This window comes from Hibiscus syriacus, unplaced genomic scaffold (genome assembly GCF_006381635.1).
Source record: "Hibiscus syriacus cultivar Baekdansim isolate YM2019G1 unplaced genomic scaffold, ASM638163v2 tig00110676_pilon, whole genome shotgun sequence".
Classification (NCBI taxonomy): Eukaryota; Viridiplantae; Streptophyta; class Magnoliopsida; order Malvales; family Malvaceae; genus Hibiscus; species Hibiscus syriacus.
The window spans coordinates 22102-43416 of NW_024062820.1; the positions used below are offsets into that span (position 1 = coordinate 22102).

At 37.3% G+C, this 21315-nt stretch overlaps 2 protein-coding genes across 2 annotated transcripts; both read right to left on the reverse strand.

Moving 5' to 3' along the window:
* Nucleotides 1–419: 419 nt before the first annotated feature.
* On the reverse strand, nt 420–5728 carry LOC120137656 (tRNAse Z TRZ4, mitochondrial-like). Its single transcript, XM_039153352.1, has 12 exons — nt 5315–5728; nt 5001–5090; nt 4138–4182; nt 3995–4049; nt 3803–3846; nt 3209–3601; nt 2834–3102; nt 2580–2724; nt 2429–2479; nt 1738–2138; nt 1007–1649; nt 420–765 (listed from the first exon to the last, which is right to left on the reverse strand). The coding sequence occupies exons 1-12, from the start codon at nt 5690–5692 to the stop codon at nt 457–459; spliced, it is 2823 nt and encodes a 940-aa protein (XP_039009283.1). The 5' UTR covers nt 5693–5728; the 3' UTR covers nt 420–456.
* Nucleotides 5729–11455: 5727 nt separating this feature from the next.
* LOC120137953 lies at nt 11456–12202 on the reverse strand. The gene has a single exon (XM_039153589.1). The coding sequence runs from the start codon at nt 12200–12202 to the stop codon at nt 11456–11458; it is 747 nt and encodes a 248-aa protein (XP_039009520.1).
* Between the last annotated feature and the right edge of the window lie 9113 nt (nt 12203–21315).

Consider the following 21315-nt stretch of genomic DNA (forward strand, 5'->3'; position numbering starts at 1 on the left):
GTCTATACTTGGTCAAAAGGAAAAAGGCTATTTCCACATTTGTACAACTTGAATACTGCCACGTGCTGTTTTACATATAATAATGGAGATTGTGAATGCCTGATTATGATTTTGACCTTAAACAATGTCATTGTCTACAGTTTCTTTCACTACTATGTTCGTGCCACAATATTTTACACCTGCAACAGTTTGCTTCCCATTTCATATGAATAATCAAAAGATGTATGATGAGAAGAACCAAACACTTCATTTAGTTATTTTGTGTAACTTTCGATCGAACCCCGGTTTATATATATCTTCTCCGATCTGATTTGAGTAGCAAAGGCAGCTCCTCTCCGACACCCGGTTTACAAATTGTGACGGACAAGCTTAAAACGTATAAATACTGGTTGTACCACGTAAGTTCTTAAATCAGTATAGACAAGAAAACAATTAATTCATTATTAGTAAAGAAACTTACACCACAGCTTCTACAATATCATCTGACTCATCTGCTGCCATCTCATTTCTAAAAAGCAGTTTAAGGTATGGGAGGACTCTGGGAAGCACCGGCAAATCTGCTATGTTAATACTCATCATGTCAAATGCAATGCATGTCTTATGCATGTGTGTCTGATCGAATACAGGGATTTTCGGGTATCTTTGGCTGAAATGGGTTAGGATAATGCGATAAGCACTCGCAGAGTTTCCCACCTCAATGGCTTCCTTGGTTGTACTGTGGTTTCTTGCAATGGCCTCATCAACCAAACCATCCTCAAAAGTCGCCTGTAATATGATCAAGCGTAAGATAATCAAATTAACCTTGTGAAAGTGCTGATGATGGTTAATGCAAGTATAAAAGAGGTATTCAGTTTCAAAGTAAACTTGAAGCTGGGTAGACCACTTAAGAATCCTAAAATGGTGAGATTGAACAGTAAATAGACATGGAAAATATGGATCAATTAGAATGATGATCGCAAAACTATTAGCTATGTTGAAAATCAATGAAACATAGCAGTTAACTTGCCTCGTGTATGAGAACTGTTGCTCCACGACATGCATCAATCAGTTCTTGACAGGGCCTAGTGTCACCCGAGTACACAAGCTTCCATCCTGGGATGACTTTTCCAGCACTGTTGACACGCGCCGCAGCTTTCAAAACAATGCCAAATGCCTGGGGACAGTGCACGACAGGAAAACTAATCAAAGCTTCTAATCCTGCTTCGCCTAGTATATTATTCAATCTCCTTAGGAATGGATAAGCTGCAGAATGGTCCACTGGACTGCCTGGTTGCCTCAAATAGCTCTGCATGCGGCTACCTCTAGCAAACAAAGTTCCATTTTTGGCATTTGAATGCATTGGACTTTCTGGAGATGATCCATTATTATTTGATTCGTCATCACTGGCAAAAGTATCCCATGAAGCTTCTGTGGTACTCCTACAATCAAGGAACTGCATATCAAGATCTTCAAGTCTTTGATATGCATCTAAATATCGTTTAAGCTGTCGTGGTCCTATAACCAGTAATGGTTCATGAGGCACTCCCTTCAATAAATCACGCCTCAAAGCAAGAACCCTCGCCAGACCCGTGTGGTGATCAGCATGAATATGAGATATCCAAACACATTTTAGATTTCTAATAACATTGTCTGCACCATCTACGCCATATCTGTTTCCTCAATAGACAAACAGTCATGAATTAAAAGGGATAAAGGAATGATATCACTGTTATCGACGAAAATTTTATAACATTCTACCTTCTTTTCAGTTGTCCCAGGGTTCCTTCTCCACAATCCAAGAGCAAACTTCCCTTGGAGAAAAGATTGACATAGACAGAGCTAACATTGCGATACTTAGAAGGCTGCGACGAACCCGTACCAAGAAGCACAATTTCCAGGTCATCTCTCCTTACATTTTCCAAACATCTAGGCAGAGTATTTTCAGTCAACCATGGTTCTTCAATCATAACTCTTTTATCATTTGTAGTTAATATCTCCTTACTTTCTTTTAGTCCCTGCCAAAACCCTCTGACATTTTGTGCAGCATCTGCAATCTCTGGAATTTCTAAATGCAGTTCATTAATTACTTGAGAGTGGCCTATCGGAATTGGAATTTGTGATCTGTCCAGTCCCAGTTGAGCATAAGGGCGCAACGTGAACTGTCCAAGATGTAAGAAACACTCTTTAACAGGAAACTATTGCACTATTAAATTTTCTTAAGAGCCCAGAGCAGAATATAATATAAACAGTGTTTTACCAAAATAGATACAAAATAGAAATACTTATACTTATTTTACACTAACAAGTAACAATTAACCATCCAATTATTCACTTAATTCATGGAACAGAATTACCTATTTTATGGCAGGGAAATTGGTTATTAGAGTTTTCCCCTTATTTAAGGAAAAGGAAAGGGATGGGCAGTTGTGACCTCAAGAAGAATGAATACCTTTAAGAGATTTTCAGCAGGAATGCTTTCACAGATCTTCAAAGTGGAACCCTGTTAAAAAGGAAAATAATACTCAGTTGCCTCCAATCATTTCATGGTATAATAATAAACCTGATTCTTAAAAAATGTCGCTTCTAGAGTGGAAACAGACCTCACGTGAGTTAATATCTGATTCTGAGTAATTAAGGTGCTGAAAGGACAAGAATCCTGGAGCCGGAAAGAACTGTGGGCATAAGTAATTAAGACGTGATGCAACTCTTGCACTTGATTTTAGAATTGGAAACTCAAGATTCCTTCTGCAGAGTAGTATACATAAGAAAACCATCAGTTCATAAGCAAGGGTGCAAATATTTATTTCCTGTACGATGCAAAGATTTATTTCCCGTACGATGCAAAGAGACTTACTTTTCATGCCCAGCCATGATATGTTGTGCTGAACCAAATTTCTTCATCCATTTCTGGTAGTCACAACTGCTTACAACAGAAGCAGGACTTAAATGAATGACACAGTTTACCATCTTCCTACTCTCTGCTAGATTACTTGATACTTCAGTATAGTATCCATTGAGGCTTTCTATGGATAACAAGTCCTGTATATGAGATTCTGTAGGACAGTCAATCAGGAAGACAATAGGACCAGGGACAGGAGGATTCATTACATCAGATGGATGAACCTATACATAGGAAAGTTTACCATGGGTCAAAAAGTACAACCAGACAAATATTTATATATCAAAAGCGAAGGAACAAAAGAATTTTTGTTATTAACAGCACACTCACCATTATATCTAGGTGGTCTGACTTCACTGATTTACCATGTTGTAGCTCACTATATTTTGGTCCAGGTTTTAGGCCAAGTGCTGCAGCCTTTTTTGGGTCAAATTTCCCCATAAGCTCAGACAATTCACAAATATATAACACAGACATTTCACCAGGCTTTATTTGGGATTGTTGTGAGCAATGAGGCTGTAGGAGAATTGCTGATATCTTGACAACCTCATCATTGACAAGAACAATGGGATCTACAGCTTTATTTGGTACAGTTACATTTTCAGCAGCATCAGAAAATGGTGCCCGTCCAAAGCTCTGTGTGTGAACCATAGTTGCATGTGGAATGAAAGATTTCATTGCCCCTACTAAAAAATTGAGATCCGAGGGTCCCCAGATTTTGACCTTTACAGCAATATAGGCTAGTACTTGAGTAATAGGCACAACAATGTCAAGGAAAAGTGAAATATTTTATTTTATTTTTTTTGATAGGAAAGAAAGGCCTCATTAAAACCCCCCTTCTTAACTAAGGACCTTATAGAAAGGTCATTAATCATAGGAAGGAGGGAAAGAGTGCCTTGAAATATTTTATATGCAGATACTCACGCTATACCCTTCTTCTCCCATGCCAGCCAAAGTCAACAGCAAACCTGCAAGAAAGAAGTTAAACTCAACAATTCAGGAGATATACAAATACAATCAACTTTGCATGCCTAGAACATATCCCTCAGAGTCTTAAACATTATGCATGGTATATCCGACTTCTACAGAACATTATAAACGAGATTCAAGATAAACCTGGAAGTCCACCCGCTGTTTCTGAGCAGACACGTGAGAGAAATATGTGATCTATCTGGAGAAAGCATCCGCATCAGACTATCTTTCTAGACTGAAAGTGAAAAAACGGCAAAAATATTCATGAAAGAAAAATAGAACTGTACCTTCGATAACTTAATTTTATGCTCTGTGCAAAACCGTTGTAATCCCTGCCATAAAAGGGATCAATAATTAATTATGACACCAATCGGAGCTCATAAGCTTTCTAGAGAAATTATTTCATACTTTGCCACTGTCAATGTTGCATAAGATTTACAAACTATCCTAGATACAGCTAGCTTCTAAGGCCCAAAAAATCACTGGTAAGACAGTTCAAATTGAAGCCAAACACCAATTAAGAAACTTAGCCACCGAAATTCAACCCCAAAAATGTAAAAGGTAGGTTAGGGCTCCTAAAAAGAGATAGGAAGGCGCCAGCAAAAGAACAAATTTAGAATAGCTATACAAGCCATTGCATCCATTGCAGAACTAAGCATATTGCCTGGAAAGATAGGCCAATGCCAAAGTACATTGACCACATTCTACAGTTGAGTCTACAAGAAACTGAAGCATTATCTTTCTGGTCGCTGTTAGGCATTAAAAATGTGTCACCGTTAGGCAATTGTAAGTTAATTAAGGACCATAACTCTGAGTTTACTGTACTGTCTATAAACCACCACAATGGTGATTGAAAGGGTTGCACCTTCAGGAACTTCTCTGAGCGAACAAAGAAAGAAGCAACCGCAATAGATAAATACTCACGACTTCTCTAGGTCATTTCCTTGATTAATATTTACCCCACCATTCACATCAGGAATCTATACATGAAGCAAAGCTACAATATTTCTTTTAAACAAAGATGAAATATGAACCTTGTAGCATGCTGGAGGATGCATATAAATTGAGCTGAAACTAAATATTATAAATAGCTAACAAGCAAGACTAATTCCACTCAATAAAATTCCTTGTAAATCAGCGAAATGCTTACCTCTCCGGCATTAAAAATAAATCTCTGTTTGTCAAAGAAGAGCAAGACTGAAGGTGATGTGTCTTGTGTATCCATTCCAGTCCCCAAAATCTGCATATTGAAATGAAAATGTTAACCGCTTTAAACCGAACCAGTAGCTAAAGTGAACTAAAAGTCAAATAATGCAATTCGTTATCCAAACGTTCTGCACTTTAAGAAACAAAACTTCTAAAGACAAATGTTTTAGGATCAATTACACAAAAATCACAATTTTGATCCCCAAAAAAGCACAAACCCATTTTAGCAAATAACTTAATTTCCCTAAAAAAAATTACCTGAACATATGCAATAGTATTAGTAGGATTAAGCTTGCGTTCTTTCAACTGGGGATTCTTTCTAGGCCTATCGCTCTTATCTTTCCCTTCAGCCCTTCTTTTATTAAACCCAAAAGAAGAAGAGTCCCTTGACTGCCCGGCGGTTTCCTCCATTTCCATTTCTCTGCCTCCGCCTTTACGTTCTTTGAAAGTGCTGCTACTTCTTCTGGCAATGTTGAGGGAATCACGACGGGGGACGGAACGTGGTCGTTTCGCGGGAGATGAAGAAGCGAGAAAGGTGGAGAAAGAGAAGGGTTTTGGATTGGGTTTAGAGAGGAAGGAGAGAGTGGGTTTTAGAGGGGAGAAGAGGAGGCGCAAATTCGGGGAAACACATGGCATTTTTTTTAACACGATAAGTGTTGGCTGAGGCTTCAACTTCTTTATTACTTTGCGAGGTTTTTGCAAGGTTTTCCACCAGTTTTATTGGACTCTTAGCCTCTTCCAATTATTTATTTATTTATTTATTTATTTATATCTCTTCAAAATATATTTTTAAAAATAAATAACCAAAATTATTAGAAAAAGGGTAAACTACGTATTTAGTACTTAAACTTTCAATATTTTAAAATCATACCTAACGTTTAGTTTTTATTTCATTTTAGTCCGCACAGGGCCGTGGCTGGGACGGCGCGAATTTCACGACCGCACAGGGCCCCAATAAAAGGGGCAAAAAAGTATATATATAGTGGCGTTTTCCAATAAAAGCCACTATTATTACGGCTTTATTGATAAAACACCATTATAGATGGATCTATCACGGCGTCTGTCAAAAAAACGCCACTATTGTTGTCCTGAAATTGAATATATCTAGAAAATATGGGCCCCTTTATAAGAATTTGTACGGGGCCCCCGAAAACCCTACCATGACCCTGAGTCCGCATTTAGTACCTAACTATCAATTTTAGTCCATTTTAGTACCTAAACTTTTTTAAAAAATTCAAAATTTAATGTTAAATTTTGAATAAGGGTACTAATGAAGCAAACACTAAACTTTAGGTATGATTTTAAAAAAATTGAAAGTTTATGTACTAAAACAGACAAAAACTGATAATTTAAGTATTAAACGTATAATTTATCCTAAAAAATGATGATGGAATACAAAATATTTTTATTCTTGAAATCATTTATGCAAAAAAATTAGAAAGTTTAATGGTTTTAATATTATATTTTAAATTATGATAAGTTATAAATTTGTATATATGTTGTATTATTTTTTTATGTTTGTTTATCGTTCATTTTTTGGGGTTAGATTTTATATTTCATACGTCAAAATATGTGTTGGCGCATATTAAAATTAAAATTAAGGACTTTGATGAAGTTTAGAAACTTGAAGAGAAAACGGGACATATGACATTCCTACTTCCATTAAAAATTTGTTGTCGGGAGGGGAACGAGCGGCTTGATTAGAAAGAGATTATAGATTAGGAATCTAAATGTTGAGGATTTTGGTAGATTTAAGTATGTATAGAAACTTATAGAGTAAACATCACGAATAGCATTCCTACTTCCCTTAAGAAGACATGTATCGAAGTTCAGTGAAACTGAAACACCTGTAAGGTAGTTTAGTTGGATCGGAACATTAAGTATAACAACGATGTATCATGTATGTGAAAGTATGTGAATTGTTTAGCTAGCTTAGTAAATAAATAGGTTGGAATAATGGTATGTCTTAAGTATGTGAATAGTTTATAAATGGCACAAACCGAGTGACTTCGATGGTAAATGAATTATTGTCATTCTTTGAGATGTTGAGTTTAAGCACTAGAAATATCAGATGTGTGAGCGTTTGATGTAAATTGTTTGGGAGTTATCTTTGAAAAGATATTGTCTTATACTTACTCTATATTAATAAAAAAGAAAAAGACATAATAATTTATAACAACAACAACAACAAAACCCTATTCCCATATGCAATGGGGTTAGGGGTGAGGTAGTAGGCTACCTCCAACGTCAGGTTGAGAGCAGCTTCCGTGGGATACCTCCGACAGTAAGAAAAGTAAAAATAAAGATAAAATACAATGCATATATAGATGAATCAATAAATACATAATTGAGGGCAATTTTCCTTCCAATTAATTCCTGCGTAAAAATCTTTGCTTATAAATAGAAATATAAATCCCGATTAAATTTAAATAGACGTAATAATTTATAAATGTACCTTAACTCAATGAAACAAGTTGGAGTGATTCCCATGATAGAATTGTTTTTCTTTTAACAATTCCTTGCACCAGCTGTAAGCAATGAAAAAAGAGAGTATAATGTTTGTTTAACGAAGAGGATTGTTAACAATTCCTTGCACCAAGTTTAAGAAAAGAATAAAAAAAAGGAAAAGTATAAATTTGTTCATAAAAGAAGATACTAGTGATAAATGAATTTACATCGCACGTCACGAACTACTAAAGTCACGTATTGAAATATATCATTAATAAAATTATTTTTATTATGTAAATATTAAAGAGTATAACGGTTTATTTAAAATTAATAATTTTTTATTAAAAATGTTAATTAATTTAAGAAGTTTATTTCGTCCACCGACGACAGATTGACTGCTACCAGAGGCGGTAGGGAACAACCCAAAACAAATCTAAACCAACATATTCTCTTCGATTGACTGTAATAGTACCCAGATCCGAGGCTGAAGACCAATGAAACGAGCCCTAAACGTCACAAATGACTCTCGACCCTTCGTTTGCTCGGACTCCGACAACCCCTAATGGGACACCGTTCGCCCCTTCGGGATGATATCCCAAACAACAATGGAAGGTCGTTGAGACCCCATCTTCGTAGTTCCCACGCCAGGTAAAAGCACAGACTTTCTCCCTATTTTTGCTTTAAACTAAAGAAGAAAGGCACTGGAAATTTGTAAATGGTGAAAGTTCCTTTGAAAAGCTTTGGTGTATTGCTTGTGGGTTTTCTTAAAGATCGAAAAAAAAATTCATTGTTTTTAGGGTTTATATAATCCATTTACAAAGTTTTAATGGGAAGAAATCAAATAAAAAAATTACAACTCAGATTTGTCTTCTTGCTTGCATGTCTCCAACGGGGCGAGGAGGGACCATCTTGCCACAAGCAGCTGCTGGCGTGATACGGTGTTGGATCCAAATCTGGGTTTACTCAAGGCCAACGAACAGGAAGCTTCAAGCTGAGACTCCCGATGAATGAGCAGCGGTGGTGGAAGGCGGTTCGGCTAGGATGGATGACGGTCGTGGATGGTTCTCCGACCGTCTACACGCATTTAAAACAAGAGAAAATGATCGGGCATCCGGTGTTGTAAACGAAAACAGTATCGTTCGCGATCGTCGGTTGGGTGGAGGAAGGCTGGTTTTCTCTTGGTACAACTCTCCAACAACATTGAATATTGTATAAAATGGTTTCCCGACGAAACGCGGTGGCGGCTGACGGTGGTTGTTGATTAATTTGAGATGAAACCTTAACATTTTTAATAAAAAAAATAACAATTTAATTTGAGTTCTATTAAAATTAAATTTAAAATTTAACAAATGATTAATTTTAAATAAATCGTTATATTTTTTAGTTTTAAATAAATATAATTTTATTAGTAGTATGTTTTAATGTATTGTTTTAATAGTGTATTGCGATATGCGTACGGTGTAGAATTTTCCTTACATTATCAAAATAGTAACTCTCGACTTATCTTACACTATGTTTTGGATAAAAAAATAAACTACGGCTATTGAACTAAAATTTTTATCAGTTAGGTCGTTAAATTTTTAATTTATTTTCATTGATATCGTTGACCTTTAATTGTTAATGAAATTATTGATGTGATAGTTAAGTAAATTTTTATAATAACATATTTGGTTTTCATTATTTATATATTTTATCAATTTGGTCATAATAAGATAATAACACATTTTGTTCTATTTACTTACTCATTAAACACATTAATAGAATGTATAAGCATTGAGGATCAAATGTGTTATTATAAAAATTTAATTAAAAGTCATATTAATAATTATGTTAATAGTTAATGACCAATGTATTGATTAAAATCAAATCAAAAGTTTAGTGATTTAATTCATAAAACCTTTAGTTTAGTGCTCAATATATAATTTAGTCAATAGTTTAGTGACCTTAGGTTAGTTTATCCAAGAAAATTATGAAAGAATGGAAGTAAAGGAAACGAAGGTTAAGGAAATAAAATGGCACTCGTTAAAACCCCCTCTAACCTAAGTAGGGAAAAGAGTGCCCACTATGCATTAACTATTTTTTTTAATTAATCACTAGTATATGATATTGATCGATTAATTCAGATCGAGTACTACAGAGGTGAAGATTCGAACTCCTGATTTTATTTAAAGGGCTTAGTACCTCATCCTACTAAACCAACTGATTGTTAGTATCATGCATTAACTATTAATAGTATCCTTCACAATAAAACTATTTAATCACATAAGATAATCATAATCAAACGAAATATCTTAAGAAGACGTTGAAGCAAAATGAGCCAGAGTGTGAGCAATCTCGTTTGCAGAACGACTTATAGAATGAATCTCAAAGTGAGCATTGGATTGAAGGATATGATGCATTTCACCAAGAATAAACCGCAGCACCAAGAATCAGAAGAAAAATGGTGAACCTGATGAACAAGTGATTCTGCATCACTCTCAACCAAAACTCTGCTATACCCAAGGTATCAAATAGCATTCCGAAAACGTGATAGCGGCCGTGATATTACGGTCACGCCACCGTCCGAAATCGATTTTTATGGGTTTTGTGATGGGTCACAGATTCACACTAATCTCGGCCGATTGTGCCTGCAATTTAACGAGAAACAGACGATTACGCCGATAATGGGACGCAACAACCGTTATTAAACCGTGGCATAATTTTTTTGTTTTGTTTCAGACAATGATAGGGAAGAAGGAAGGGGGAGGAAGAACCAGAAATATCGGGGAAGGGGATATTTATTTATTTTTAATAATTTTTAAAATATAATTTTAAAGGATATATTAATTTGAGATCCCTCTCACTTTTAGAATTTATAATTTAACCCCTAATTTAAAATGTAAACTTTAATTTTTATTTAATTTAGTCTTAATTCTAGTCATCTAAATTTATGCAATTTAAATTTTACAATTTTATTTTAATTATATTTAATTTAGTCATTTTAGGGTAAGTTGTGCGACATTTAAAAAAATTCACGACCATGATGTAGACACCCGTTTTTGTCCGGGTCTACAAAAATATTTTATTATATTATATATATAGTATTATTATTATTAATATATTTTTATTTTATTATTTTGCAGGCCCCGCACTCAACAATCTCGATTTAGTGAGATTAAGAAAATAAACCAATGTATTTGAGTCCAATTGAAACACTAAAATCAATGTATTTGAATCCTATTGAAACACTAAAACCGAAGTATTTTGAGTCCAAGTCTCTAAATCTGAGCTAAAAATAAGTTTTTTTAGACTATAAATAGACTCATGCATCAAGAGGCAATAACAAAAAGACAAACGAGGAATCAAAATCAGAGGAATGGACAATGATTTGAAAAAACCGAGAGAAGAAAATGACAAAAAATAAGCGTGGAGCATCCAAAGCCAATATTTAAAAGCACGAGGAGTGAAAGAGCATTTTAATTGCAAACCCAGTTTCTCTACACGCAAAACATGGAAGATATAACAACTTTTGACTTATTCTTTTTATTTCATTTTTTATTTAATTTATATATATTTATCATTTTCTCCTAATTTTAATATTTTTTATTTCTTTTTACATTGTTATATATATATATATATTAATATTATTATATTAATATTTTTTGTTATTTTTTTCTCATATTTATTTTCATTTTTACAATCTAACACTTTTGACTTTTTAGGGATACTTTCAATCGATCAAAGGTAATTAATTTGGATTAAATTTTTGAATTTCAATTTAAATTTCAATTTTCGCAAATAAAGACAACCGAAAATTAATTGGTACCGAAAGGGCGGTTCAAGGGTGCTAATCCTTCCTTGACCGTAACCGACTCCCAAACCCGACACGTTTTTGATACAACGCAGATCAGGTAAGATGGTGTTCGACCCACCTAAATTTGTTTTAAAGTGGTCGGTGGCGACTCTAACCATTTAATCCAAGTCGAAGTCTAATTCGGGGTCCAACCGAAAGGCGGTTCCGACACGCGATACCCGCATGACATCCGTTATGTCCGCAACCGTGATAAACACGACGTGACCGAAAACGTGACTGCGAACGCTATTTAAACCTCTGGCTATACCTGACGTCACCGCTAAACGGAGACCAACGCAAAGAGCGTGGGCTTTAACAAGCATGGAATCTCGGGGACAATCTAAACGGCTTCCCCTCCCAGCGAGCACCATACCCTCCGAGTCTCGGATAACCACTCCCACTGCTAGATAACCTGATTGAAAAGGGCAAGCATCGTCAACATTGACTTTCACATATCCAGCAGGTGGTTTACGCCAACTTGAAGAATAATCCTGATATCTTGCAACATTGGAGTTCTCTAGAATGGATGCAACAGCACGTTCAAAAGCAGTTTGCATGGATTGGGACGATGATACAACATACCAACCAGGAAAAAGACGTCCTTCATGCACGAGCACATTCCTTATATGCCAAATTTGAGAAAGAAGGATAATGAAATATGTGAAATTGTTGGCATCAGTTAAGAAGAGAATAGACTCCAACCATGATCCACGTGAATCAAACTCCCCAGCCCTAAGAAATGAAGGTAAACCAGCAACCTGAAACAATGGCCGAACCTCCGAGAACTCACGGAGAGCGTGCAACACCGTCTCTTCCCGTTGACCACAAAGACTACATAAACCATCAGCAATACCAGCAAGAAACATTCTACGTCCGACCGGCAGAGCCTCATGAGCATGTTAGGAAAATAAACCGAGTACAAGTAATTTCCCTATAACCAGATTAGTGAGAATGCAAAATAAAAGCGGAAAAATAATACCCAAAAATTGATAACGGAGTTCAGCCAATTATGCTTACGTCTCCGGGCTGCTGCAGATCTTTTACTAAGAGAGAAAATTTACAGGTGTTTACAAAACACTCACTACTCACAAGAAAGCTCTCTAGTATAGGAAGAAAGAAATGTTTTGGGATGATTTTGAAGCTAAATGGGTAAGGGTATTTATAGTAGAAACTTAGGGACTAATCTTTGAAAATACCCTAAAGTGCAATGACTAAAGTGAATTTACCCATTCCTATTTTCAACAAACATCTACCAAAATTTTACCAAACTTTGAAAAACATTTTTCAAAGAAACATTTACCAAACTTTGAAAAAAACATTTTCCAAAGTTGGTTGCCAAACTTTGAAACTTTTAACAATCTCCCACTTGAAGACTGATTTTAATATGTCTTCACACCTCGATCAATGCAGCAGCATGTCTGGTCTTGTTATTCTAGCATGCCAACTGAAGTTGAACACAACTTCAGTTTATCCGTAGTCACCGTCTTTGTCAACATGTCTGCCGGATTTTGAGCTCCACTAATCTTTTCAAGTTTCAAAATCCCATCTTCCAGAAGAGACCGGATAAAATGATATCTCAATTGTATGTGCTTTGTCCTGGAATGAAAAGACGGATTCTTTGCTAGATGGATAGCACTTTGACTGTCGCAATACAAGATATTGTTTTCTTGTTTCTTGCCTAACTCTTCCAAGAAACTTTGGAGCCAAACCATCTCATTGATGGCTTCCGTAACAGCGACATATTCTGCTTCAGTTGTGGAGAGAGCAACTATCTTCTGTAGTTGAGAAACCCAACTCACTGCAGTTCCTCCTAGAGTATAGACATACCCTGTAGTGCTCCTTCTGATGTCGACATTTCCGGCTAAGTCAGCATCTACATAGCCTGTCAGTATCATATCTCCACCTTTGAAACAAAGTGCTTTGTTTGTGGTACCCCGAAGATATCTGAGGATCCATTTGACTGCTTCCCAGTGTACCTTATTATTCATGTACCTGCTAACAGCTCCCACTGCATGAGCAATATCTGGTCTGGTACAAACCATGGCATACATCAGACTTCCAATTGCTGAGGCATACGGCACCTTCACCATGTGTGCACGTTCTTCCTCCGTCTTTGGTGATTGGTCTTTGGAGAGTCTGAAATGAACACCTAAAGGTGTACTTACTGGTTTAGCATCTTGCATGTTGAACCTGGAGAGTACTTTGTTGATGTACTCAGCCTGTGATAACATCAAAGTCCCCGACTTTGTGTCTCTCTTGATCCTCATCCCAAGAATCTGCTTTGCAGCGCCCAGATCCTTCATAGCAAACTGCTTCGAAAATTTTTGCTTCAAGTGTATAATCTCTTGCATGTCTGAGCCTGCAACGAGCATGTCATCAACGTACAATAATAAATAATGAAGTGTTGTCGAACCTCTTGATGTAGCAACAATGATCTGCTTGGCATCTGATAAAACCACAGCTACTCATGAAACTATCGAACTTCTTGTACCACTGTCTATGAGCTTGTTTTAAACCATACAAGCTCTTCTTCAACCTGCATACCAGGTTTTTCTTGTCTGCCTCTATGAAGCCTTCTGGCTGCCTCATATAGATTTCTTCCTCCAAATCACCATGAAGGAAAGCTGTCTTTACATCTAACTGCTCAAGATGTAAATTCTCTGCAGCTACAATTTTCAACACCAGTCTGATTGTAGACAATTTTACGACTGGAGAGAAAATTTCATTGTAGTCAATACCTTCTTTTTGCTGAAAGCCTTTGACAACCAATCTTGCTTTGTAGCGTTTGCTCCCATCGTGCTCTTCTTTGATCCTGTAAATCCACTTGTTGTGGAGCGCTTTCTTGCCTGGTGGTAATTCAGCTAATTCCCATGTCTGATTTGACATAAGCGAGTCCATCTCATCTTTCATGGAAAACTCCCACTTGACTGAATCCTCCACTTGCATTGCTTCATCATAGCACTCTGGTTCACCATTGTCAGTCAGCAACAAGTAGTGTAAAGAAGGAGAATACCGTTGGGTTGGTTTAGGAATTCTGGAGGAGCGTCTCAGTTCTGGTGTGCCTGGTTCTTCTTGAACTGCTTCAGGATTGATCTGAACATCATTTCCAGAAATCTCCTCGAACTCAGCAAATTCCTTTGTTTCAGCTTCGGTATTACTTGATTCTGCGGTTGACCTATCTTTGTACATCACATTTTCATTGAAAATGACGTCTCTGCTTCTGATGATCTTTCGATTTTCGTAGTCCCAAACCGGTAACCGAACTCATCACCACCGTAACCAACAAAGACGCATTTGTTGGACTTGGCATCAAGTTTACTTCTTTCAGCAGAGTTTATGTGTACATAAGAAATACAACCAAACACTCTTAAGTATGAAAGGTTTATTTCTTTCTTGCTCCAAGCTTCCTCTGGTATTCCGCCATCCAAAGGAACTGAGGGCCCACGGTTGATCAAGTAAGCTGCAGTGTTGATAGCTTCAGCCCATAGAAATTTGGGCAATCCGACATGTATCCTCATGCTTTTGGCACGTTCATTCAGAGTTCTGTTCATGCGCTCTGCTACGCCATTCTGCTGCGGTGTTATGGGAACTGTTGTCTCCATCTTGATCCCATTGTTTGCGCAGAAATCTCTAAATCTACTGTCTCTGTATTCTCCTCCATTGTCAGACCTCAACCGCTTGACTTTCAAACCAATCTCATTTTCCACCATGGCCTTCCATTTTCTGAAGATATCGAAGACTTCTGATTTCTTCTTCAGAAAATAAACCCACACATTCCTTGTTGAATCATCGATGAAGGTGACATAATATAGTGAGCCTGCAAGAGATGGAACTGGGGATGGTCCCCATACATCAGTATGAACCAATTCTAACCATTCTGCCTTGGGTGTCTTGCCAATCTTTGCAAAACTGACTTTCTTTTGTTTGCCAAAGATGCAATCCTCGCATAGTCCGACATCTACATTTTTTAGATCCGGCAGCTTCCCTTTTGACAAAAGTGTCTTCATCCCTTTCTCGCTCATATGGCCAAGCCTTTGGTGCCATAGGTTTGATTTTCCATCAGCATCTGCTACTGCAATGATATTCTCTAAATTTGAGGTTACATAGAGAGTACCAGTCTTCTTACCACGAGCAATGACGAGTGCTCCTTTGGTAATCTTCCATTCACAGCCTGAAAAGGTTGTGCTATATCCTTCTCCATCAAGCTGTCCAACAGAAATCAGATTTCTTTTGAGGCCAGGAATATGTCTCACTCCTGTCAGCTTCCAGGTGGTCTGGTTTGGCAACTTTAGTCGGATGTCTCCTTTTCCGACGATCTTTAAGGTTTCATCATCAGCAAGATGAACCTTCCCAAAATCACCACTGACATAGTTCTCCATGATTTCTTGGTATGGGGTGGAGTGGAAAGATGCCCCTGAATCCAAGATCCATGATTCAATCGGACTGTTGACGCTTAGAATCATGGCATCACCTGTCTCCTCTGTCACGTTGGCAGATTCCTGTGCACCGGTATCTTTCTTCAGTGCTCGACAATCTCTTTTGAAGTGACCCTTCTTGCCGCAATTATAACAGATAAAATCTTTATTTCCTGTTCTTGATTTTCCCCTTCTGGATTTTGATCTGCCACGATTTGAATTTCTTTCTGAAGTTCTCCCTCTAGACTCGGTGTGCAAGGCTGAGGAGGTTGATGCTTCACCCGATTCTCTTCGTCGAATTTCTTCACTCAATACCAGATCCCGAACATCGTCGAATTTTAATTTGCTGTTTCCCGACGAACTGCTGACTGCTGTAACAGTAGCATTCCAACTGTCTGGTAGAGATGATAAGAGAATTAAAGCTCGAACTTCATCATCGAACTCAATTTCCACTGAACTCAACTGGGTTGTGATTGTGTTGAGTTCATTTAGGTGTTGTGCCATCGATGCCCCTTCCGCCATCCGCAAATTGAATAATCGCCTCATCAATGAACTTTGTTTGAGGCCGATGGCTTCTCATACATACTGGAGAGAGCCGCCATAAGACCCGCCGTGGTCTTTTCCTTTGCTATGTTGAAAGCAACATTGCGGGATAACGTCAGTCGGATAACTCCGAGGGCTTGTCGGTCGAGAAGAGCCCAGTCTTCATTCTTCATGCCCTCTGGTTGCTTTCCTGAGAGAGATTGATAAAGATTTTTCTGGTACAGAAAATCTTCAATCTGCATCTTCCAAAAGCCAAAGTCCGCACCATCGAACTTTCAATTTTCACCTTCCCTTCGTCTGCAGCCATCGCTTCCACTCGAATCTGGCTTCTTTTGGATCGTTTCTGACAATTCTTGCGAACCACCGTGTATTAGAACACCACTGTCGACAAACTCGTATCGTCGACCGAAATTTCACTATTCACGAAATTCACTATTCACGTGAATAGTAATGAATAGTAACCTCGCAGAAAAATTGGCAAAATTCACAACCAAAAGCTCTGATTACCAGTTGTTAGGAAAATAAACCGAGTACAAGTAATTTCCCTATAACCAGATTAGTGAGAATGCAAAATAAAGCGGAAAAATAATACCCGAAATTGATAACGGAGTTCAGCCAATTATGCTTACGTCTCCGGGCTGCTGCAGATCTTTTACTAAGAGAGAAAATTTACAGGTGTTTACAAAACACTCACTACTCACAAGAAAGCTCTCTAGTATAGGAAGAAAGAAATGTTTTGGGATGATTTTGAAGCTAAATGGGTAAGGGTATTTATAGTAGAAACTTAGGGACTAATCTTTGAAAATACCCTAAAGTGCAATGACTAAAGTGAATTTACCCATTCCTATTTTCAACAAACATCTACCAAAATTTTACCAAACTTTGAAAAACATTTTTCAAAGAAACATTTACCAAACTTTGAAAAAAACATTTTTCAAAGTTGGTTGCCAAACTTTGAAACTTTTAACAGAGCAGCTCTCCAACCAAAAACACGCATTCTAGGCATCATTTATAAACGAGAATGCACAAGCCACAAACGTGATGAAGAAAGCTGAATTCTGTTGCGTTTGGACAACCACAAATAACCAGATTTGACAGAATACGTTCCTGAAGAGTGACCAGCCCAGATGATTAAATCTAATTGGATTAGGGCGATCGGAGTTCACAATATCGTAGATGCATCCTCCGCGGCAAAGACTTCTCGGATTATTTTTTCATTCCAGTGAGGCTCATTTGTCACCATGAAGTCACCTACACGGATCAGATTTTTCGGGTTGTCCAAATAAACATCCGAAAGCTGAACAGACACAATACCTCCCCATAAGTCTTGATGCAGTCGGACATTACTGTTAATTCCCACTTATGAATAAAATCCCGGTCAAAAGTGCTGCAGCACTGTCCAAATGCTTCTCCAATCATACGAAGGTTTATTCCCCAATTGAGCATTAACAATGTCCCCCGAAGGAAAATATTTGGCCGACAAAAAACGAGCCAAAAGACTTTGCGGATGTCGAAGGAATCTCCAGATGTGTTTAGCAAGAATTGCTAAATTAAAAACATGGTCAATGAACCCTAAACCTCCCATTCTTTTCAACTGGCATATAGTGTTCTAAGCAATTAATGGCCAAACCTCGATTTCCAAGATCTTCCGACCACCAATAATATTGAAGAATGGTTGAGATCTCATGCACAATACCATCGGGAATGAGAAAGCAACCCATCGTATACGTAGCAAGAGCCTAACCTACAGATTTTATAAACACTGCACGTCCTCCATATGATAATATATTTTTGGTCCAACCTTGCACCCGAGTGGCGACTTTAGCCCGGAGGTAGCCAAAAATAGCAGTCCTATTGCGCCCAATAATCAGAGGCATCTCAAGATATGATCCCGAATCATCCGTTAGCTCAACACCAAGGATATTACTCAATGTATCTCTCATGGCAGCAGGCATTGAAGGGCAACGGAAAAGGCGTGACTTTGAATAATTCACCTTTTGCCCAGAACACATTTCATATAAATTCAAAATAACTTGCAAACATGTAAATTCATCAACTTGTCTAAGGCCACAATTCGGATGAAATAATTCAGTTAAGCTACCGTTAGCACGAACCTGATATGAAACAGAAGAAACATAGGACATGATGAAATTCACCCAACTCTTAGCAAATCCAAGCTGAAGAAGAATTGCACGCAAATAAGGCCATTCAATCCGGTCATACGCCTTTTCCATGTCCAATTTCAACACAACCCCTAGGAGAAGCTTGAGAACTGCATTTTAAGTAGTGAAATAACTCATGGGCAATAACAACATTATCAGAGATCAATCGTTCTGGGACAAACACTCCTTGGTTTTCATCAATACAAGCAGACAATAAAGGTCGAAGCCGATTCACAAACACCTTGGAAACAGCCTCATAAATCACGGTACAAAAGGCGATTGGCTTGTATTGTGTCATAAGCCGCAACTCCAAAACTTTACGAATTAAAATAAGAACCGTTCGATTAATTTCAGACATTTAAATCCGACCATTAAGCAAATCCAAACAAAGAGCAGTAACATCATTACCTACAATCGGCCAAAACTTCCTATAGAAGCTGCCCGGTAAACCATCCACACCCGGCGCCTTGTTAGGATGAATTTGGGAGAAAGCAGCAACTACCTCTCTATGAACATCGTCCTTTCATCAACCCAAGTTCCAGTTGAAGTATACAGCCTGACAACACGATTCTTCTTACGTCTACTTGTTGCCCTTGAATGAAAATAAGAAGTGTTTTTTATCCCCATGAGCAAGCCCCTACACCCTAGACCGTTGTCGCCAATATTGTTCATCATGCCTCAGCCGCAACTGAAGATCCTCCTTACATTTTGCAAATATAGAAATCTGGTCATTAGTCATAGGCCTATGAAGGAATGCATTAACTTCTTCCTCAAGACTTGAATTCTCCCTTTATTCTGCACATATTGATTCCGCTGCCAATTTTGAAGAGCAGCTCCAACGTTCTTCACTTTCATTAACGTTAAATAGCTAATAGGAGCCCACGCTTGTTTAACTTTCTGAACACACTCGACATTAGAATCCCAACAAACATCAAAGCGGAAATAATCCTGTCGACATGGGAGAGAACCTGATGACAAAGGCGAAGTATCTAAAGTGATAGACAATGATCAGAAGCTGCAGAAAATTCACTAAAAACTACCACATTCGAAAATAATTGCCGCCAATCCGAGTTTGAAATAAACCTATCCAATCTTTCACAAATCTTTTCAGAGTTAGAACCACCCTTGTGCCAATTAAACAGCCACTAATGGGTCGAATGTCCTATAAATTATTACGTCAGAGAGCCTTCCCAAACTCCCCCATAATATATCCATTCGATTATGCCTACGACCCCCAACCTTCTCAGAATCAGATAAAATCTCATTGAAATCCCCACAAAGGACCCATGGAAGAGAAGAACGCACACCAAGATGATCTATAAGAGACCACGTATCAGAATGATGTCGACGATCACTGCGCCTGTGAATGTCAGTAAAACGAAATCTCAAAGACTGATACAAAATTTCAGCATCAATATGCATTTCCGAATAAGTCAGAAGCTGAATAGAGATATTAGCTTTCCAAAATAAAAGATCCCAACAGAACAACTAGCCACATAAAAAGACATCCATACATTCCCAGGCAAAAGTGCCCAAATAAAGATGTAAGAATGTTTAATTTCCAAACTAATGCACTCATCCGATTAATTCTTAATCTAAGGTGTTTTCTACAGGGTTTTGGGATTTCTCGGCGTCTTCAGAGTTGGACCAGATTTCTCGGCATCTTTAGGGTGAATTTCATTGTTGAAATCCCGGTATCTCTAGAAAAAGAAAAAAAGTTGGCGTTTTACACAAATATCATTTTAACAGAAATTAATTACTTGTTAGACAATGTTTAAGAATATTTTACAGATCTAGCAAATTTTTAAATATTTTCTATAAAATAATTTATGCATTAAATTACACAATACAATTATGTCTACCAATTATCAATTGACACTTTCTGATTCGTTTTTGACCCTTTCAAAATCCTATACGTATAATATATTCTAGGATTTTGAAAAATAATTTTGCAGAAAGGCGCGACACATTCACCGCATAGGATTTTGAAAAATAAATATTAGTTATAAAACTTTTATAAATATTTTTCAAAATCCTATGCGGTGCATTTACCGCGTCTTTCTGCAAAATTATTTTCAAAATGATGATGATGATTCGTAATATTTTATAAAATTATTTATATTTTAAATTACTTACCCCCAAAATTTTCCTAGAATATACTATACGTATAGGATTTTAAAAGGGTAAAAAATGCATCAGAAAGTGTCAAGTGGTAATTGGTAGACATAATTGTATTGTGTAATTTAATGCTGGAATAATTTTATAGAAAATATTTAAAAATTTTCTAGATCCGTAAAATATTCTTAAACAGTGCCTAACAAGTATTTAATTTCTGTTAAGGTGATATTTGTGTAAAAATACCAATTTTTTTCCTGGATTTTAATTAAATACGCCTAGAGATCCCAAGAAACAATCAACACCCCTGAAGATTCCGAAAGATCCCAAAACCCTGTAGAAAACATCCTAGATCAGAAATTAATCGGATGAGTGTATTAGTTTGGGAATTAAACATTCCCATGGGCACTTTTGCCCCAATCGGATTTTTCAGCGAATCAATCCGAGGCCTTTGAAGTCGAGTTTCACAAAAAAAAAGGATGTCAAGATCTTGTAGAGCAATCATTTGCTCAAGAGCACGAACTGTTCGAAGGATCCCAAGCCCTCGACAGTTCCAACACAAGGTTTTTATAATGATCGGTGGGGCTGAAGGTCAGCCTCCACCGGAACACAAAGATGAGAGCATGAAGATACATTTGACAGCTTAGCAGTAGGGTCATTAGCAGGCACAGCAACCCGACTTCTTTTTGGGGATGTAGCTAGGGCACCATTATCAACTCTGGAAGCCACACGCTGATGAGAGCG